The sequence below is a fragment of the Ochotona princeps genome, chromosome 5, assembly GCF_030435755.1.
Source record: "Ochotona princeps isolate mOchPri1 chromosome 5, mOchPri1.hap1, whole genome shotgun sequence".
Classification (NCBI taxonomy): domain Eukaryota; kingdom Metazoa; phylum Chordata; class Mammalia; order Lagomorpha; family Ochotonidae; genus Ochotona; species Ochotona princeps.
This window is the reverse complement of record NC_080836.1, coordinates 47,144,903-47,167,552: the sequence shown is the minus strand read 5'-3', so window position 1 is coordinate 47,167,552 and position 22,650 is coordinate 47,144,903. Positions and strand designations below refer to the sequence as shown.

General features: G+C 35.6%; 1 protein-coding gene across 1 annotated transcript in view; it reads left to right on the top strand.

Moving 5' to 3' along the window:
• SCN7A (sodium voltage-gated channel alpha subunit 7) overlaps nucleotides 1–22,650 on the top strand; it is a 194,166-nt gene that overhangs the window by 75,086 nt on the left and 96,430 nt on the right. Inside the window, 3 exon segments of the mRNA XM_058664241.1 lie at nucleotides 19,508–19,758; nucleotides 21,650–21,768; nucleotides 22,082–22,171. Of these exon segments, the coding sequence (XP_058520224.1) occupies nucleotides 19,522–19,758; nucleotides 21,650–21,768; nucleotides 22,082–22,171 (446 nt within the window). The 5' untranslated portion in view covers nucleotides 19,508–19,521.

Below are 22,650 nucleotides of genomic sequence, written 5' to 3'. Positions count from 1 at the left end.
TGATTTCCATTAGCGTGAAAATTAAGAACATTGCTTCATTTGATTAGGTTTTATTTTCCTTAGCTGTAAGCTATGCCATAAAGTTCTGTTGAGAATTAACTGACATTACAGGGAAGCTTTTGTTGTATAAATAACATTTGTTACTGTTAGTGTCACTTAATTTCTACCTGTCCTTCTAGTTCACATGTTAAATCTAATTCAATATGAGAATAAAGCAGGCTTTGAACAACTTCTCCAAAATACCCTAGAGGAAGTCAAATTCAAGCTTATTTTTTTCCACTTGAACAGTTTAAAGACTATTTGACTTCCATCCTTGAAAAAGTGTATGTCTTGGCTTGATACTCATATTCAGACTCCTTTGAATATTCTCCAGGTATGTTTTGTCTCCATTTTTAGTTTTAAATGCTGTTTTGGGGGAGCAGTGTTTCTACTTCTTGGGAATGAAATAATTAAGCATTTTAAATATTGCTGTATTTATTTGGCCTACTAATTAATTTAGGCATAAATTATTAAATACTGAACTTCAGAGATTTGTTTAAACATTGCACTCAGGAAAGACATACAGTTAAACTGCTGTTTTCTATGAATATATTTAAAGTGATGGGACTTTAAGTTGAACATTGGCTCTGGAAAAGCAAGAAACAGGTGCCCAACATCACATTTGGGACCCTGCACCTACTAATGAAGCAGTCTCCGTTAAAGGACTGAAGTTAGAGCCAAGAACTTAGGAACTGAGCATTGTCTCAATAGTTTCATGCAGTTAAGTTTTAGAAAAGGAATTGACATACACTTTCACTGTTTATGCCCAAGTAGGATAAATACAAAGCTAAGCATCTAAGAAACAACAGCAATAAAACTGTGCGTATCCCAGTCTCTTACTTAGGGAGCGACTGTTCTAATGCAACCCAACCAAAATTTCACTGGCATAAAATTTGCATCATAATTGGATGATGAGCTACTGATACACACACCCCTTCCTCTGGACATCCTCTCTTGACATTAGACATTAATGGTGAAAGCCTTCATGTAAAAAAGACATTCTTAGGTTCTGAGGGTCTGATCCTATTTTTTTTTTTCCAGTAAGTTATAGCAGTTTGAACTATTTATGGGAAGGACATCTGTAACCCTTGCTCATCTCCACCAGCTGTCAGCAATGCATAGTCATCTATTATCACATCAGTTGCTTTGCATTGCTTTGATCCCCTTCTCTTCTATTAGATGGACTAACAAGTGTCAGGTAGCGAGGGCTCAGTGCCTTTAAAAATTGAGCCTCTGAAATAAAAGTATTTCATTTGGAAACATTTGGAATAAATTTTCAGCTCATTTATATCACTTGATCAAGGTAAAAATTAAGTTTTCTGTTTGCTCAATTATTTTTAAAAATAGTTTTTCGTTTAAAAGGCAGATTTGCCAAGGGGGGAGAAACACCCACCACCCACCCATCTGCTGATTCACTCTTCAACTGGCCACAGTAGCTGGCTGGAGCTGAATCAATCTGAAACCAGGAGCCCTGACCTTCTTCTGAGTCTCCCACTTGGGAGCAGGGGTCCAAAGACTACAGCCATCCTTCACTGCCTTCCCAGTTCATAAGCAGGGAGCTGGATCAGAAGTGGAGTCTCTGGAAATAGAACCAGCACCAACATGAGATGTTAATGCTAACAAATGGGGGATTAGCTTGTTGAGTCACAGCACTGACCCCATTCAATTACTTAAAACAAACAACCTGGCTTCATTTTGTTATACTCCATTCAAATATCCCTAACATATATCCCAGCTGTTTGCATGGTATTTCTAAATGGATTAACTTTGTCTAGCAAACAAACTTCCACTGATCTGTCCTTGAAATAATTTTTGGGTGTGGTTTTGAGATTGTATATTGATCTCCAATTTTGTCATGTGTCCATTCTTCTAGCAGAGGTTAACTGTGCCTCTCTGAATGTTCATGATCGGTAATCATCCTCTCTGGAAAGGAGACACTGGCAAAGACCTATGGCTTGATTTTTCTTAATGAACCCTCACTAGAATTTAAATTTATTACACTTTGCAGGGGGTTAATTTTTCAAAGTGGAACTTGTCCCGAATTAAAAATTTTGACTATTGTCAAAACAGTATATAAAACAAAATTTCCGTAAGAACAAGAAAGACCACTGTTTTGTTTGGTTTGCTTAGCATAATACTCTTCTGTATTCTTCCATTGATTGAACTTTAAGTTGTTTCCACATTTGGCTGTTATAGATAATGTAGCCATAAACTTGAGTGTACAAATATCTGTAATAAACTGACTTTAGTCTGTTTGAATAAATACTACCCATGACAGTATTGATGATCTTGATGTCATAATGCTAAGTGATAAAGGACAAGTACCTGTGGAGTTTTGTATGTGTAGCATTTTGGTTCTAGGACCCTTACTACATACTACAATTTGAGAATGTTCAAGTTCCTTATATGAAATGATGGCTGTGGTATTAATATTTATCCAATGCATATCTAGCTTTATACTTTGTCATCTCTAGATTATTGTTGATATCTAATACAATATAAATACTATATAGTTCTTTTATTGTATTTTTAGTGGATAATTACAAAAAAGGAGTGATCAATACAAATGCATTTTTTTTCTGACTATTTCTCATCCATGGTTGATGAAGTCCATGAATGCAGAACCCACAAAGAAAGCTGCATGAGTTATACTGTGTGCTCACTCACAGGTGGAAACCTGTGAAATCAAATGCAAAAATAGAATAGTAGATACTGAAAGCAAAGGAGTGGATGATGGAAATGTTGATAAAATTTTAGCAAGTTTCACTTTGTGATGCATAGTATGATATGGTGGTAACAGTTAAGTGCTGAAGTTTGTATATTTCAAGAGTTAAAATAACAGATTTTGAATATTTAAAAAATAAAGATATAAGCAATTTTGTTATAGATAGAATGATTAGTCTGATTTAATTACATGTGTAATCACAATTGGTCTCATGAATACATATAATTATTTATCAAAGATAACATTTTACAAAAGTTACTTATTTATAATTTCTTTAACAAAATTGCATATTCTACAATTTTGTTGGCTAAAATCCTCAGAGTAGGAGAATTGAATCCAGAAGTAAATAGGCATTGAGAAATAAGAGCTGGAGCCCAAGTGACATGATCTGAGAAGAGAACATCGTTGTGGTTGGAAGCCGGGTCCAAGGACCAAGTGAAAAGTTGAATCAAATTAGGTTAACCAGGTCACAGTGTAGGTGTCAGGCAATCAGAACCAACTTGTAAGTAAATAACTCGGAAAATAATCCAAAAGCAAAAAAGGGTGTGTTTAAATCAAAGGGAATTTAAAAAGTGTATCCACACAAACAGCTGCAAAATTCCAGGACTATTGGTGACATTTCAATAAAACTGTCAGTTGTAGCTGAAACTTCAGTCTGCAAACTCTCTGCTCTATTTTAGTAATAGTTATACATGGAGAGTTAAATTCAAGTAGAAGTCACCAGAAAACATTAGAATCCTAACACTCTTTTTTGTTCCTTTTCAAAGATATAAAGGCCTACTTAATTCTAGTGGGAGAAGCATGAACACACTAACATATACATAATTATGTATGAAATCATCAGAAAAAGCTCTAAGTGTGTTGATACTGATGGAAGACTGTGGTATTTAGTGGGGATGGGAAAATGTACTTAGAATGATATATAATTACTGTTAGATAGAAGGAATAAATTTAAATCAATTTTAGAATAAGGTGACTAATCACAACATATGACAATACAGATTGCCAATATATTTTGCTAGTAAAAATGCCAAGAGTAGATGTTAGGTGCTATCAGAATAGTAGCGATGTGAGGTAATAAATTGGTTAATTAGCTGGATTCAGCAATTTGAGAAATATATGTGCTTCATGATGTCATCTTGTACAGAATGAAAACTTACAGCCTTGTCTGTCAATTTCAAAACAATGAAATGAGAATTTTTTTTAAAAGATTTATTCATTTTATTACAGCCAGATATACACAGCGGAGGAGAGACAGAGAGGAAGATCTTCTGTCCAATGATTCACTCCCCAAGTGAGCCGCAATGGGCTGGTGCTGTGCTGATCCGATGCCGGGAACCTGGAACCTCTTCCAGGTCTCCCACGTGAGTGCAGGGTCCCAATGCATTGGGCCATCCTCAACTGCCCTCCCAGGCCACAAGCAGGAAGCTGGATGGGAAGTGGAGCTTCCAGGATTAGAACCGGCGCCCATATGGGATCCCGGGGCTTTCAAGGCGAGGACTTTAGCCGCTAGGCCATGCCGCCGGGCCCAGAAATGAGAAATTTTAAAAACAGGTTTGGATAAGACTGTTAGAGGCATGTACAGCTGACATACACCAGCTCTGGAAGATGGGGAACTGCCTCAAATCCCCTACCTTAGATAATATCTCTCTGCTTCACGAGTCTCAGTCGGACCAGGCTAGCTTTGGTGACAGAGCTGGTTCAGGAGCCCCTGCTGCCATATGAGCCCTGTAGGGTCCTTTTCTCTGTGCTGGTCCAGTTCAGTCTTAATTGTGGCCTCCCAAGACCTTCATGACATATCTGGCATTCTGTATTCTAGGCTACCAAATGTTGGCTGTTCTCACCTCTGCCTTTGCTCCAGCTGCAGTCTGCTCTCAACCCTTCTCCTCCGGGTCAGCCAGGTGGACACCTAATCCGCTTTAAGAACTCTCAGTCCTGAAGTTGTGAGGCTTGTTTCTCTCTTCCCTTGAATCCCTTATCTGTATCCATGGGACTGAACCTGCTGAACTTTGAAAAGCAGGGTCTTTGACACTTGAGTGGTAAATCTTTGTTCAGGCAGATGTATGTCGCATGCTCTCTGCCCCTCTAAGTTGCATGAAGGTAGGGACTTTGCGTTTCCAGTTTACAGTGATCTCCATTTACACACCTGCTTTTCCTAGGGTGTGTGTAAGTTTTCCCAGAGATCAAGTTAGATGTTGGTCCAAGTATCTTTGAAGCAGGTAAACTGTTTTTATTTCCCTCTTTCTTTCCCAACCTCCTATAGACTGTATAACAAATGTGATTATTATAGTTTCAAGAACACTTTTTTAGAGATAAAAGTTTTTATTAAAAAAAAAAAACCCTGCTTTACTCAATGAGTAATGCAATTTGTTCTCAACTTTATTTTTCACTTGGAAGTTCAGTAGGTGTTCCCCTGTGAGTATAGGTATATCTGTCTTATTCTTTTATTACTGGCTATTTTTCCATGATATCACCCACAAGCATTTCTGGTATAAGCTCCTTAGGGTGAATTCTTTGTTTCTGGTGCTTAGAATTAAAGATATATTGCCATAAATCTTTTTACAAAATTCACTTCTTAGACTTCAGCAAGAACTTTCAGGTAGCTTAATTGCAAAGCCAATGATTACATGTAACTATAGCAGAGAAGGTTTGTTTTGGCAAGTTACCTTTCAAAACTGTACCGATTTACTCTGTTATCTGAACTGTGCATGGGGGCTGGTGGCTCCATATCCTAGCTTGCAAAAGGTCATATGCATGGAGATGAGTCTCAATTTTTACTAGTAAGATTATTGATTATCTTAAACATATCCATATCCTTCAGAATATCATTAACTGAAATCTTTCAGACTTACTCTTTCTTTAAGCCAATGTTATAATCTTATAATCCCATTATTTTTTAAAAATTGAATTGAGTTGTAAATCCTTGAAGGAGTAAGGATTGTAGTCAGAGAGATCTTAGGGAAAATATTTTATTGGAGAATTTTGCTGTGAGTCGCCCTGAAAGGTAGGAAAATGAAATAGAAGCCATTTTGTATCTATCAAGTGCAGTCAAATTGCCTCTACCAACAAAAACAATCATCTAAATTGGTCATTAAATTGCCTTAATGGTCAGCAGATATGATTTCTACATAATGATGTGAATTCTGTATTTAAATTAAATTGAGAGAGTGCATTCTAAGTTAACTTGTTTTATGGCCATATTATTTTCATTTTCTTTGATTAGCTGAATGTCACTGGTTCAAGGCTTTGATGCATTGTCCAAGTCTCATATAGAGCATGATTTTTCAATATAGTTTGGACACTAGTGAAATGTCATTTTATCCATATATCATATTTCATGTCAAATACACACTTAAGATAGTCTTGCTTGATGGATCCACTGTCCTGTCTTATTTTCTTCATTCTTCCTTTATATTAGCTAGCTTTATAGCTTACTTCCTTGTAATCTAGCTTCTTTTTGGGAATTCATTTGGTATCTTGTATATATTTCACACTTTTTTAAGGCAAAAACTAACAATTCTCTTCCCTGTGAATAATTCTAGTTTTACAGGAAGCATTATGATTCATTATTTAGATGCTGTGACTCCATCACTTCCATGTGGAGAGTCTGATGCTAGTGCCTAAACCTCATGACTGCATAATCTGGAAACCAAACTAAGGGATGGGAGAATATTTTCAAGGCATGGAGGAGGGTGAGGGAGTAGAAATCCTGACTTTTGCATCTCTTTTAACTCTTTGCACATTGTCTCTAAAATGATGCAGAGAGAGTTGTAGATTCAGAGTATTTATTTGCTCTCCTCCTTGGGAACTGGACTATAGAGCAGACCAGCATTTACTCACCAATGATCATGTAACTCAATGTCCAAACCAGGGAAACTTTGACAAGGACAGAGGACATCACCAGTATCCTCAACCAGATACCTGGCACATTCGGCCACACTACTGAAAGATGAGATTGGGTGCTTGAGAAAGAATAGGGAAGGGGAAAGGAACAAGATACAATTTTCATCTCTAAGTCATATGGGAGCCACTGGATCAAATGCATGTTCCATCTGCATTCCTTTGATTTTCAATTTACAACTGTCTTGTACCAGGACCTCTGTTGCTTGAATGACAATGGACAGTCATTATCAAACAAATACTTAATGACTGAGAAAAGAGAGGGACCTGAAGGAAAAAAAGGGTGTCAAGAGGTGACAAGAATATGTATTTTCTAGAGACAGGATATTGTGAAGCACATACGTTCCTTGATAATTCTGGTAGATGCTTCATTGCCTATACTAAGAATATCAGATTAAAAAAAGAGAATGTGTTGTATCTGCTTGTTTTATGACAGTGATTGATTGAAGATTCACTCTTCTCTATTGTATTGCATCAGATTTTCTTCCAGGACTTTAGCCCAAGAACTAATCTGGCTGAATTGTGCCACTGAGTCCTAGATTTTTGTTATCAGCCCTACAAGTTGTGCAATCAGAAGCTAGAAGCATTCAAAACCACTCTATTGAGATTGCTGTAAAGCCCTCACCACAAGGAGTTCATTAGAGGCTATCTTCCTTTCACCTGTTTTGTCACCTTAAAGGTGTTAGATCTCATGTACACTACAGATTTGACCATCTATTTAGATTCTCAGTTTATTGTAAGGCTAAATATTTTTTTTTTATCCTTTTCAAGCTAACAACACAGAGGCAGGTGACTGAGTATATAATTGGCTTGTATAGTAAAGGGTTTGAAATTCTTCAGTCAGTCTGCTCTTAGGTTTAGGATCTGGATGGAGCTTGTGGCTTTGGACCAGGCCAAGTACAGCCGTTATGACCATTTGAGGAGTGACCCAAAGGATGGAAGATTTTTCTCTGTCCCTGTTCCTACCTCATAACACTTCCAAATAAATCAATCCTTAAAATTAGATGGGATCTCAAAATAAAGGGCAGTTTGTAAAGTCTGTTTTCATGAAAATGACTCCTTTGCATTCCTATGCAACGCAAGGGTATTTTCCCTTGTTAAACCACTGATCACTTGCCATGTATACTTGTTCCGCACCCACCAGAAATATGATTTTAGGAAAACCCTGGATCCTTTACAACTTGCTAGTTTTGGTGGGGCTAACAAAGGATAATTCAGAAATGCTAGAAGCTGATTTTACCAAGCAGCAAGTTTTGAGAACATCTGGAGATGATGGGGATAGGGCGTGGTTTATAATGTTGGATTCACCACTTTCCCAGGGTTACTGGGAACTTTTGTCATCTTCAGGTGGGGAGATTTAAAGCAGAAGCAACATCACTGTGTTTCTGGCAACTTCTGTTTCTGTTAACTTTATCACAACTATAAGAGATTTCCTTGTGAGGCAGTTGATTAGAGAAGATATCTTCCCTGCTAGCCCTGATAAGCTCCTCTTTGTTGATAGCTCCTGGTTAATTGGCATTCAGATGCAAGACAGGGAAATTTGGTGTGGTTACCTGGCACTTTTTGCATTTTAATTTTAATAAGTCAGCTATCATTGTGAAGATTAATGTATTAGACTACTTACTTAAGAAGGGGCATTGGTTATTCTCAGGTTATAGGGCAATTCAGTGAGTAGGTACACCAGTGTTTGGGATGATTTTAATTTCAATTTCTGTTTTCTTAAAATTTTAATTATTACCAGAGATGCACAAACTAAGACATGGATCCTGATTTTTTAAAATGTCACCTTTCATGCTTGAATTCTGTGACTATATTCATGTTGCTAATGCTTCTAGCGCTGCCGCCTGGCCCTGTTTCCCAGATGACTACTGATAAATGAATAACAACATTGTTAAGCTTATAACCATATAGTTTATAGTTGAAAGAACTTCCTGAGCAACCCTTTAAAAAATCTAAGCTCACGAAAACATACCTGAAACCAAAATTTAAAATTTAGAACAGTGAATTTGCTTATAGATATGTGTATCCTTTCTGTAAGAAAACATACTCCAATAAACTGTTGCAAATACCTGAGGATGAGTAGGACAAAAGAAGGAAGGATAGTTATATTTTTTGGATTCATAGCAGCAAAAAAAAAAAAAAATATATATATATAAAAGCACAGGACAATTAGTCAATCCTAGATTGGGCATTATATGTTGAGGAGCCTTTGCTAGAATTGACTGAATTCTAGGCAGAGCACAACTGCAGGAGATTGAAAAATTCATATGTGATTCATAAATTGAAAGTTATTAAAGTTGGGAACAAGTAAAGTCATGTCAAGGATATGAAAGAATGTGACAGTCACAATAAAAAAGAGATAACTATAACAATGTAAATTTAAACAGCTTATGCAACAACTGTAGTGCTGTCTGGATTAGTTTTAGTCTATAGCGTGAATGTTTACTGGCATTCTTGATTACTTTCTGTGAGACAGTAGATCTATTCAGTTAGCTCTCTTTCAGTCTTACTCTATAGAAATCATTAGGTAATAACTGTGACTTGTTTTGGTATTATAACCAAAAGAATAACATTAGCTTCTTCTATGTCTAACTATCATACTAGATATCAAGGAGTTGTAATCTGCCAAGCTTTACCCTTTAAGAGGATGATGAGATTCCTGCTGGCTGACGGAGATAGAAGGGTTGAGGTCACTACAGAGCTGCAACTTTTGTAGCATGACTGATATTTTTCGCTGGACATCTTGGGATGACCCCCAAATTATTAAGTTCTTTAAACGTGCTAAATTAGGGATAGTTTTTGGAAGAAGAGGTAGTTAAAAGCAAGTAACTTGAAAGTAGCAAGAAGGAAATCTAAAAGCATGATGGTAAAAGATTTATAAGTAATACGGAATAAAATAGAGTACAGAGTCCTGTGAGTTTTAAGATTTAAGAATTTCACAAATATGTTTACCATATTTGCTTATAGTTACTATCTAGTTATCACTAAAAATTTACGTTATATGTAATCTGTAAGTTCCAGAACCTAGGACAATTATTTTACTAAAAATATCATTAAATATGGAGTGGTTTTAGGATTAGAATTATTGCATTAAAATAATATCTAATGTTTATTGATGTGTAAAACATGGAAGATACTCATATTACTCCCATTTCTTAGTTGAGGAAGTTGAGGCATAGAGAGGGTATGTGCCTTGCTTAAGGTCACAGAAAGTAGTAAAAATGAATTTCAGAAAATCTACCCCTAAAACTAAACTTTCTCAAAACAGTTATGGTAAAATATTTCAAATTTTTAAAATTTGTTATTTATTTATATAAGGGGGAAAGATTTAATGTATTTAAAATATAGTTTTAAGAACATAATGATTCTTTCCACTTTGCCTTCCTAAGGCCTGCTACCCTCCTTAAAAAGTTGATAGAACGATGCCATGGCCATCTTAATGCTCAACAGCTAGGGAATCCTATTGCTTTGCAGTTACATTATTGCAAATCTCTGCATGTAAGTTTTTACTTGTGATGCATTTTAAACTAAGTTGTAAGCAGAAGTAAGTCTCACAAACTCTGTCACTCATATAATTAACTAGAATGCAATACTTTTGTACTTAAAGAAAATACAAAGTAAAATGTTCAAATTTTATTTAATTATTTTATTATTTGCGTGGTTAAAACTGATAGACACCCGTATGGACCTCTGATTAGAGTGGGGAAGGTAAAAATATAGAGGAAGCTAGGTGGGACGAATGTTCCGGTTTTTTTTTCTTTCTGTGTCTGCTTGCTGGGAAGGCAAGGGGACAGCTCATTTCTGCAAAACCACATCAAACCCAGGAATGGGGAACAGTCATTAGATGATGGCTTGAAAGAAGATTCTGATTGTGTTATTTGAGTGATTTTGATAGTTCTGAGACACTATGGCTTTGCTGCACTGGGGCTGAGGAAATCTTCCCAAGTTCTACTGAATGACTAGATCACCTCAGTGTGCATGCACAGACCTATGCACTTGCTGCAAAGCTTGGTCAGCAGAGTTGTCCAACCTGTTCTGCTTCCCATCCTCTGGTGAGGCACTCAATGTCCTCTACTGGCCTCAATGTAAAATGCTCAAATTTTAAGGGTACCATTCTGTATATACACTGGTGTGATTCAAATCTCTAACAAGATGTTGACCATTCCCATTAACTTGCAAAACTCCATCAAAGACACCATCCCCGTCAGTCCCTCACCTAGTCCTGATGATAAAACTTTTCCTGTTTGGCATCATATAGATTGAACTATGCACTTTGTAATCATTGATGGAAAACTTCTTGTCTTGTTTTGGGATTCAGCCACTGTTATGTGTATTAGTAGTTCAAACATTTTTGATACAGAATTATTCAGTTGTGTAAATATGCTACTGTTTATATTTTTAAATCTATACTCTTAATGGAGAATTCCAGGCTTTGGCAATAAGACATTTAAAAATATTTCCCATGATTTGTTTTTCATTCTATCCCTTCCATGTTAAAGATCTTTCCATCAGAAACATCTGGACACTGCCATTGGCTCCACAGCTACCACTGTTCTCCAGGAACTGTAAAAGCTTCTGCCTGTCATACAAAAGTAGATTATCCATGACCCCTCACTGTGTCCCAGCTCCAGGTATGAAATCTTGAGCTGCTTCATTTGATTAGTTTACCCAAATCAAATTCTGTCTCCTCAGCTGTAAGATAGGAAACAAAAAAAGGGTGTGTGACAAAATGGGAACGTATTCTTAAAATTGTCACAGTGCCTCCCTCCCAACTGATAGTAATCCCATAAGCAGCATAAGCATATTTGTGATAAATATTAGAATAAAAATTAAGTATAATTTTACATTTTTCTTCAAAATAATTTTCTCTGAGCATTAGTCAGTTTCTCCATTTTTCCGATTCTATGACTTTCAGTTTGTAGTCAAGAGAAATGGCTTCCTCTTCAATCAATAGCATAAAATATTGCTGTAGCTGAAACTCCAAATTAGAGTCCGAATCCAAACTAACTTTGAAAAAAATATTGCCAATTGTTACTTTAGCTACTGAATTTTTCAGAAAGGCAGCCTAATGGGCAGATTAACTATTAATCTTTCTATGCTTTGCAGACCTTGGTGCTGTATTAAGGTTCATTGGAAAGCATATTGCTTGGACCATATTACATAAATTCCCCACAGAAATGCTTTCACTGAATTATGGCCTAATGATAAATAATATATAGTCTGCATTCAACCATCTAAAAGTCAGGTGTATACCAGCTCCATCTGATAAGTGGTTGCATTTCTTCATAATAAATAGAAAACAATACCCAGTACTCATTCATTCATCAAATCAGTAACCCAAGTTAGCTTCATTTAACATCAAAATTATTGCTGAAAATGTGTTTTCTGGAATAAGTAACTGGGTTGGGAGAGAAAATTAGTACCAGTTAAACCATTGTTGTGGTGCAAGATATTTGTAATATCTTACTTAATCTTTCAGAGCTTGTGAGGTAATGAATTACAAATTTATATATGAAGAAAATAATATTTGAGAAGTAATTTAAATTCTTATAGTAGTAAATAGCAAGCCAGGGAGTCAAAGATTATTTTACTGTGAAGTGTAACAGGAGGAAGCAAGGGGTGATTATATTTGGATGTTTCAGTAACAAGATTGCCTGGCAAATTGAATCTTGAGGTTTCAGTAAAATGTGTCTGGACTACTTTCATTAATGGCAACATACTGATTTTTTTATAGAAATGTTGCTAATTCTACTTTGACTTTATTTATTTGAAAAGCAGAGAAACAGATATAGAGATCTCCCACTGACATTCATTTTCCACATGCCAACAATAACAAGGGCTGGACCAAGTCAAAGCCAGTGCAGGAAGTGACTGCCACCAAGTATTTCGTGTTGCTGTTGTATCCATGTCTGAACATGTGGGAAGCTTCACTCAAAAACAGAACTAGGGCTGAAGCTCAGGTATGCCAGCATGGAATGTGGGCATCCTGAATGATGTCCTAACTGCTACTCCAAATGTCTGCTCTGAGGGCAACATTTTTGCAGTAAGTTTGAGACCATCCTTACCTGTATATGCTCAAAGATATATACATTTTTTTTCCTCGTGAAGGAGACAGAGAGATTGAATTCCCATTCATTAATTCACTTCTTGATTTCCTGCAATGGCCAGAGCTGAAGCCAGGAACAGGGAACTCAAACAAGATTATCATAGGAGTAGCAGACTCAATACTTAAGCCATTACCTTTATGCCTCCCAGGGTTTGTTCCTTTGAGAAGCAGATTCAGAAGCCAGAACCCGACATTGAACCCATGTACTCTCATGGGAGCTGCATACTTCTTAAGCAGTGTCTTAATCACTAAACCTTATGGAAAACATTAACACATGTAAACTTAATCATAGTTATTAGCAATTAGAAGGCAGGCATAGTTACTTTTGTAATCTGTAAAAGATGTAAAAGACTTTTTAATTCCATTCTGAAGAATTTTAGCTAATAGTGAAGTGCAAACTTAGATCATATGATATTGTACAAATATATTCCATCTGGGCCTGGTGTGATAGCCTAGTGGATAAAGTTCTCACCATGAATGCTCCAGAATTCCATATGGGCACTGGTTCTAATCCCTGCAGCCCTTCCCCTGTGTGTGGCCTGGGAAGACAGTTGAGGACAACCAAAAGCCTTGGGATCCTGTATCCACTCAGGATATCAGGAAGAAGTTCCTGGCTCCTGGCTTTGAATCGGCAGCTCTGGCCATTGTGGCCACATGAAAAGTGAATCATCAGATGGAAGATCTTGCTCTCTTGCTTTCTCATCTCTGTATATCTGCCTAATCTTAACATAAGAACATTCTAAAGTTACATGGCACTGATATTACCAGTTCATATTTGTATGCAATTAAGTCATTCAAGCATCAGCAAGCACACACCTCCACACTGGAGGGGAGGCAAAGGACTTAGTGCCCAAATTTATGCTCTCTGTGTTAGACGGCTTTTAAGAAAACTTTAAGTAAACTTTAAGTAACTTTTAAGTAAACTTTACTCAAATCTGTTCTAGCTTCAGTTCAGTGACCTAGATTTATCCTTTGTGAATAGTATCAAAGTCTAATTTCTCTTCTGTATGAGAATCTATCAGACACTTGAAAACATTCCATTTTTTATTTCTTCTACCTCAACTACGTATGTAATTTTAACTACTTTGTATATGGTAGCATTCAGTTCTAGACAGCATTCTGGTCCCATTTGAACACCTCTAGTTTATGTTAATATGCTTTGAGTGTGGTGTTCTGGAGTTACAGCAAAGTAGAGAACCACTGTCTCCTCCAACTCCCATTGACTTGTACAAAGTTCATATCAGTTATCTTGACAGATACAAGCAGGATTGACTCAAATTGCAAATAGAATTAAGCAACTCTCTTGTAGTTTTCTTTGCTACAGCATATAACTTCACTATATTTGTGCACATGAATGATTCTAATCCAGGTTTTAAGTCTTACATGTATTTTTCTTTGTAAATGGTCCATAACTTCAAGATGACAAACTTTGTGCAAATGACAAATTTATTCCCAAATATTATTTTCCAATAACTGCTCTATGTATTTTAACTCATATTATTTTGTCCTTTTTTAATCCAAGGAGAAATCTCAGTTTTATGACAGATAAAACACTAATCAACCCTTCAAAATATGGAACCAAGTTTGAAATATTAAGTGCATGTGCCTCTAACTTCGGAGTTTATGCTGTTAACTGCTTATGTATTTTCACTAGTTTTTTTCTGTATCACAACCTAAGTTGTTGATAATATCCAGTAAATCATATGTATGATACTATCCATAGCTCAAAAAGCCTTTTAATTTTTGTCTTTAAATTATTTAAGTTTATTTTAAATCTATTATTTTTTTAAGATTTATTTATTTTTATTGGAAAGGCAGAGGGATGAGAGAGAAGACCTTCCATCTGATGATTCACTCCCCAAGTGAGCCGCAACGGGCCGGTACTGAACCAATCTGAAGTCAGGAGCCAGGAGCCTCTTCCAGGTCTCGCATGTGGGTGCAGGGTCCCCAGGCTTTGGGCCATCCTTGACTGCTTTTCCAGGCCACAAGCAGGGAGTTGAATGGGAAGCGGGACCACTAGTATTAGAACCGGTGCCTATTTGGAATCCTGGTGCGTTCAAGGCAAGGACTTTAGCCGCTAGGCAAAGAAAAATGTTTTCATGTATTCCTGAAATACAATTTTAAGTTGATAAGAATACTTTCTTCCCTTCTTCAACACCCCTCATTTCTTTATTTATTTCCCCTTAAAATTTTACAGTAACATACTTTCAAATTATTTTATATTCATGGGCTGACAGAACTACTTACTATAATGTTCAGATAGTAAAAAGTAGAAATATCACTTTTCCACAGGAATATAGAGAAGAACCATAAACCATTAAATCATAAGATGCCAATTTTACTCACATATATTGGTTTTTTTTATATTCTGTATTATCTCACACATATGAGAAAACATAATATATGTCTTTTTTGGTTCAGCAGTCTTTAAATAGAGTACCAGCCTTGTGCACCTACCCTAAAAATATTTTGCAGCATATATTTATCACATAGTGAGGCATTTTATAAATTGGTACATTGATACTTTTTCTTATTAGATAAGAAAAAATGTCATTGAGACAATAAAAAATAAGGTTAGTTCATGTAAAACAAAACAAAAAAATACCCTGAGCAGCAGTAATTGTCAGAGTGAGTATAATTTTATTTGAAAATGATATTGCTTTTAGTTCTTTACCTGGAAAATGTTGCTGTTTATTTCTACAATAGGAGAAAATTAGAGCAACATAATATCAAGTTGTAATTGATTGCTAAATTAGGAAGCAGAAGAACTCTGCTCCATGACGTTATCATTCAGTAGATGCCTGTGGGGGTATCTCTATAATGCATTTGAATATTTTAATGTGCATAATGATATCCATAAGCCATTAAGAAGCTAAAAGATATATGCTGCCGTGATAATTCATAAAAAATAGTGGGAGGGGAAAACAGGAAGGAAGACTGGACAAACTATTGTCGTAAGTAATAATTACACTTGAATAGTTTAAAATCTAAAGTATATTCAAGTATCTATGAAATGAATATAATTTGAATAGCTTATTAAATATTTTCCTATATTTTTAAAAATGTAAAGTACATTTGAAGCAGACAAACAGAAGGAAAGGGCTCTTCCATTTATTGGTTTACTGGCTAAATGCCAAAAACAGCGGTACTTGAAACAGACCAAAGCTTAGAGCTAGGAAATCAATACTCTCCTCTTTTGGATGGCAGGGATGTAAATACTTCAGCTATCAGTCTTGTTGCTTTCCGGTGGGGACATTAGCAGGAAGCTTGAATCAGGAGCAATGCTGGGACTCAAGCCCATGGACTCCCACATGGGTTGTAGGCATCCCAAGTGGAGCCTTAACCACCGCACCAAATGCATGTCCCATTTTTAATATTTTTAAGGGGAAATGTTTTGTATGTAGGAAATTATATTTATTCACAATGCCTTAGCTCTCTGATAGTGTTTACTTTCATGAATATTTCTATGTGGTATGTATTGTGTGATGAAATTATGGTACATGTTTGGTGGGTATAGAATTTTGTTCTAAATGTAGAACAGAATGCTTGAAAACAAGTATATTTTAATGTGAGAAACAGCGAATTTTATTCCATTTGTCTGGAAAGAGAACTCCAAGAGACTGTCTACCTGATCCATATTTTTCTTTCTTTGGTTTTGTTTATAATTGTTTATAATAATAATTTGGTTTTGTTTATAATTTATGAGGAACAATATGATATTGTGATAGTTATAAGAAATGTATAGTGACCAAATCATGGTTCTTAATGTGTTTATCCCTTTAAACTTTTATCATTTTTTGGCAAGAACATTCAAAATTGTCTTCTAATTACTTGAAAATATATACTCCATGCTATATGAATTTGTTATTCATATTTAACTGTAATTTTGTTCCCATTGACTGGTTCCCTTCTTACTATTATTCTCCTTCTCTGATGACTGCTACTATTTTGTTGTGTATTTCTATTGAGCTTAGAATGCATTGATTCTCGAATGAGTGAAATCATGCAATCTTTCGCCTTTCTGTGCCTGGCTTACTTCAGTTAGCATAATGACCTTTAGGTTTATCCATGCTTCTGTAAGTGATAGGGTTTATGGTTTAGAGCTGCATAAAATTTCTTGATGTATAGATACCACATCCTAAGGAGCTCAATTCAGTAGCAAATAGGCAAGGAGTGCAATATAAAATGGATAAAGAAATGAAATGGAAATTTCTCAAGGATATACAAATGATCAACAAGCACATGGTGAAACTAGCCATCAGGGAAATGTGAATTAAAACAATTATGATATGTTACTTCATCCATATTAGAAAAGCTATCACTAAAGGAGAAAAGTAACAAATGCTGGTGAGAATTCCTAAAAAGGGAAAATTTCATATACTAGGGATGTACATTGGAATAGCCATGATGGAAAATAGAATGGAGGTTCCTAAAATAGACAAAGCCAGAACCATACTATCTAGAAATCTCATCACTAGGTAGTAATAGAAAGGAAGTGGGTCAGTCTGTTGAAGAATGTCTGCCTCATTGTTCGCTACAGCTCTACTTCTTTCTCTGTATTTTTAAAATATTATTCTTATTGGAAAGGCAGATTTACAAAGAGGAGAGACAGAAAGATCTTTCATCCACTGGTTCACTCCCCAAATGGCTATAATGGCCAGAGCTGAGCTGATCAGTAACCAGGGGCCTCTTCTGAGCAGCTGGGACATATATTGGCAGCAATGATGCTTGCAGGTGGAAGTTTAATCAGTTGCCCCATGGTGCTTTTACCCCAACCCCCAACCGTTCCTCACCCTGCCTTTTGAGTTGCTTTACATCCTATCTCTGATATGTTTCTTGAAGAAACGTATGCAAATGATATACTTCTCGTTGTTAAATGACTAGTTGAAGGGAAAAATAATCCCTGGACTGGGCTAGAATAATTGAATTGCCTTTTTGCTTATATCTTTGAGATCTTGTGTAGAGACCTATGGTGAAAAATTAAACTGAAAAATCAAATAATGTTAAGGCTATGATAATAGTTTTCATCAAAGCGCCTTTATAGAAACAGAGTAAGTAAGCATTCTTCAGGTAAAGTGCTTGAAAAACTAAAGCAAATCCAGATAATATTTAATCCAAGTAGTCATTCCAGTATTTGATTTTCTACTTTTATTATCCATTTTCCATAACACAACCATGGCACAAGTATTTGCTGTTTGCTTGGATATCAGCGAGATGTGTTTTGTATGTTTAAAAATCCCCTGTACCATGTACCTGAAGTAGTAGAAGTCTGACTGTTATCACAAATGCTATCTCATCAGTATTGATTACCTTTTTCTTATTTTTGAATACTACACAAATACGATGTTAAAGCTTTAAATAATACATTTTTCACTATAGGGACATTTTTGGAATGAAGTGAATGTGTGATTTCTCAGGAATGAGTTGCACAAGTTAATTGACTGCCATCAACTCTTAAGACAAAGTACCTAGTTACAAAGGGCCATAATCTCTAGTAGAAAATTTCTTATCCTTAATTATCGTAATAAAATTACAAAGAATTTAGGCAAATAAATAAAGGAAATTTATTATATTGAAGTATTAAATTAGTATTCATTAAAATCATCAGGGATCAGTATTGTGGTATAGAGACTAAAGGGGCCCGGCGGCGTGGCCTAGCGGCTAAAGTCCTCGCCTTGAAAGCCACGGGATCCCATATGGGCGCCGGTTCTAATCCCGGCAGCTCCACTTCCCATCCAGCTCCCTGCTTGTGGCCTGGGAAAGCAGTTGAGGACGGCCCAATGCATTGGGACACTGCACCCGCGTGGGAGACCCGGAAGAGGTTCCAGGTTCCTGGCTTCGGATCGGCGCGCATCGGCCCGTTGCGGCTCACTTGGGGAGTGAATCATCGGACGGAAGATCTTCCTCTCTGTCTCTCCTTTGTGTATATCTGGCTGTAATAAAATGAATAAATCTTTAAAAAAAAAAAAAAAAAGAGACTAAAGACTGTCGGAATATCCCAAATACAGAATTACAAGATTGACAACCTTCAAATGGATATAAAAATAGATAGCATTCAAACTACATAATGAAAAGTTAGGAGAAGCAAATTATGTTTGTGTACAGGGATAGATGAAAGAAAAGTATCATGAGCAATTTTTAATGATTTTTCTCTACATTTAAATGTTGAACAATAATTTTAATAATGGAAAATGACAATGATTTTTGTTTTCAGCTGTTAAGTTGGTGCTATTGGTAAAATTACCACATAGACATTTAGGGGAAGGAAGTGTTTTGGGGAATGTAGTTAGTAAAATGGACATATGGAAAGAGCAGTTAAGACTCTCTTTTATCTGCATTCTTCGAAAAGATGGTTTACAAAAAGATGGAAAGACAAAAATCTGAGGTATATCAGAGATAAAATTGTGATTAACAAAGTAGTAAAGTTAAACCAAAAGGTAGTCAGGAAACTGTGGCCGAGACTAGTGAAGTTTAAAAAGGAAGAACCAATCTATTTTGAGGTACAGCTCATATGAGATCATTGGATTTGGGCAGAAAAAAAATATTTGCATTAAGCTTACATTCTTCGGCAAAATAGTGAGTAAAAAGACCGAGTGAGTGACTCATGAGTTACAGGGTAAATCCAATATAAATTTTGCTGGTGTCTATTTTTCATACCCTAACATTTTGTAATTTTCAGTTTTTCTTAATGTAATACTCAGCTTCTATATAGAACTTAAAAAATTAAATTCTTACAGATACGAAATTGAAAATGATGGCTCCCCAAGAACCAAAGGGCCTTGTCCCCTTCACTAAAGAGTCTCTTGAGGCTGTGAAACAGCACATCGCTGAAAAACACAAGGAGGAACTTGAGGAAGAAGAAGAATTAAAGCCAAACTCTGACTTGCAAGATGGCAAAGAGCTTCCAATTATTTATGGAAATCTGTCTAGAGGAATGGTGTCAGAGCCCTTGGAAGATGTGGACCCATATTACTACAAAGAAAAAAATGTAAGAATTCATTGAAATTATTCTGACTACATTTTAACCATATTTACAGAAATGCAAATAAAGGTAATTGACATAGGGCACATTAAGGTAATGAACAGAGAGATCATTTTAAATTTCACAGAACTACATTAAGATATTTCCTCTTGGGATAATATATAGTTGAGATTTTATCAAAATTGATACCTGGTTGGGTAGCTGTTAGGTTGGATTATTTGGGTTATTTCTTAATGTATGCATTCTTAGGCCTTGAAATGAAATGGTTTTACAGGAGATTGAAGATTAATCATTTATGGGCTGTCAACTTTTTTTTCTTTTTAGATTTACTTATTTTTATTGGAAAGTCAGATATAAAGAGAGGAGGAAGACAGAGGAAGATCTTCTGTCTGATGATTCACTCCTCAAGTGGCCGCAAGGGCGAGCTGGAACTGAGCCAGTCTGAAGCCTGGATCCCGGAGGTTCTTCCTAGTCTACCATGCCGGTACAGGATCCCAAGGCTTTGGACCATTCTCAACTGCTTTCCCAGGCCACAAGCAGGGAGTTGGATGGGATGTGGGGCCACTAGGATTAGAACCAGTGCCCAAATGGGATCCCGGCACATTCAAGGCAAGGACTTTAGCCACAAGGCTACTGCGCCAGGCCCAGGCAGTCAGCTTTAATTGACTATGAAATGTATAACACATGCACAATTAAAATTGTTCAATTTGATAAGATTACAGATATGTTAGAAAGAAAAAGTCAGCTTGTAGATTATCATTCTTATTCAAAAATATTTATTTTCTGTCTGCCAGGTAACTAGAGATACCTTACTACTGTAAGTCTCAAAATAATAACAACATTAAATATGAGCATAAGTATGTTCAGAAAAGGCAGAAATCTTTGAAATAGATGAAGCTGCAAGAATTCATTAAGCTCTGACTTTGCAACAAAGAGTAAATAAATATTTTTTAAACAAAAAAATTCATTAAGAAAGTAAAATTTGGGTTATACCTTGAGGAATACTTAAAAGTTTAATAAGGCAAAGAAGATCTTTTATGGGGCCCAGCGCCATGGCCTAGCAGCTAACATCCTTGCCTGGAACGTGCCTAGATCACATATGGCCACCCAAGGCCTTGGGACCCTGCACCCGCATGGGAGACCTGGAGGAAGTTCCTGGCTTCTGGCTTCGGATCAGCACAGCACTGGCCGTTGCGGTCACTTGGGAGTGAATATCGGATGGATGATCTTCCTCTCTGTCTCTCCTCCTCGCTGTGTATCTGAATTTGCAATAAAAATAAATAAATCTTTAAAAAATGAAGATCTTTTATGAACACATGAAAGCAAGAATTATGGAATGGGAAAAAGGCAAAATGACATAACTAGGAACATAGCTGTGTTCTGACTTCTGGCCGATAAGATGGGATAATAGATATATCAACATGATTTAATACAAGGATCAAGTGATTGGTGTGATTAATGTGATGCTTACGTAAATGCAAGTCTAAATACTTTTACTTAAGTAACTTTATCTTTGGCATTTTTGCAACAAAATGAAAGATTCTACTTCATTAATTCCTAGGATATACCACATTGGTTTTGTTGAATATATCTCAATGAACAGGAGGGATATAGTATTCTATTACTTTTAGGAGGAGATCTGGGAGTGTGGTCCAATACAAATAACTCTTTCAGACATAGCATTGACAAAACACAACTATAATTATGAATAAACAGATATATCTAAATATTAATGAAAATAGTTAGCAAATGTATCCATTTGACTAAATGCATAAGAAAACATAAAAAATGAGCAAATCTTTCAGAACTCAAGACAGCAATGGTCATTAGAAATATGTTGCATAATTCCTACATTATAGTTCTCACTTCTGTTAACTGGATTTTTTTCTTTCTACAGACTTTCATTGTATTAAATAAAAACAGAACTATCTTCAGATTCAATGCTGTTTCCTTCTTGTGCACCTTATCTCCTTTCAGCACAGTTAGAGGAGCAACTATCAAGGTTCTGGTACACCCATATCCTTTGGACTTGTTCACTGCATTTGAAACTATTTCAAAATGTTGGGATATTGTTCTCTTCCCAACTGATATTTCATGTAACATCATATTACATCTAAATTTACATGTTCCATATTTGAAAAACTGTGTAAAGTGTATTCTGTTACATCCAGTAGCAGTAGACAATAATGATTGCTGTTATTTTCATAAGAATACATATTTTTAAACATAGAGGAAAATTTTATCTCATGTTCTAGTATAAATAAAATATATCACGGAAGTATCTTGCCCAATATTATGCATTTCCCATTATTCCTTGACTGTAATCTACATTTTTCCGATACTTAATTTTAATCAGTGTCCTTACTGATTGCATATTTATGTCTATGAGTAACTTGCCAAAATGGGGACCAGCAATAGAGTAAGCTATGTAATTTTACTTTATATAATATCACATACATATAATTTTTAACATTTTTGTTTCAAAACAAAATATGTAACAATATTAAAGTGAAAAATCAATGTAATTATATATAAATTTTAAAATTTAGCATAATTATTATATATTTAAGATGCATGTTACAGTAATTTTATATACATCATTATGATTGAAAACAAGTATTCACATATGTACTCTGGTTCACAAGTTTTAGGAATTATTTTTACTGTTATTTTTTAAATCTTAAATATTTCTATTTCCCAACAGATTAGATTAGCATAATGTAAGTATTTGGGTCTTTAGCCATATGTTTCTGCCTATGAAATCATACAAGTGGGATTTATTTCAAATTGAATCATTAACGATTAATATTTTAGTGCTTCAGGTTTTTATTGTAAGTACAACCCTAATTGGCTTCTAATTCAAAATACTTCCTTTTCTTTCCATTCATAAGGAAATCA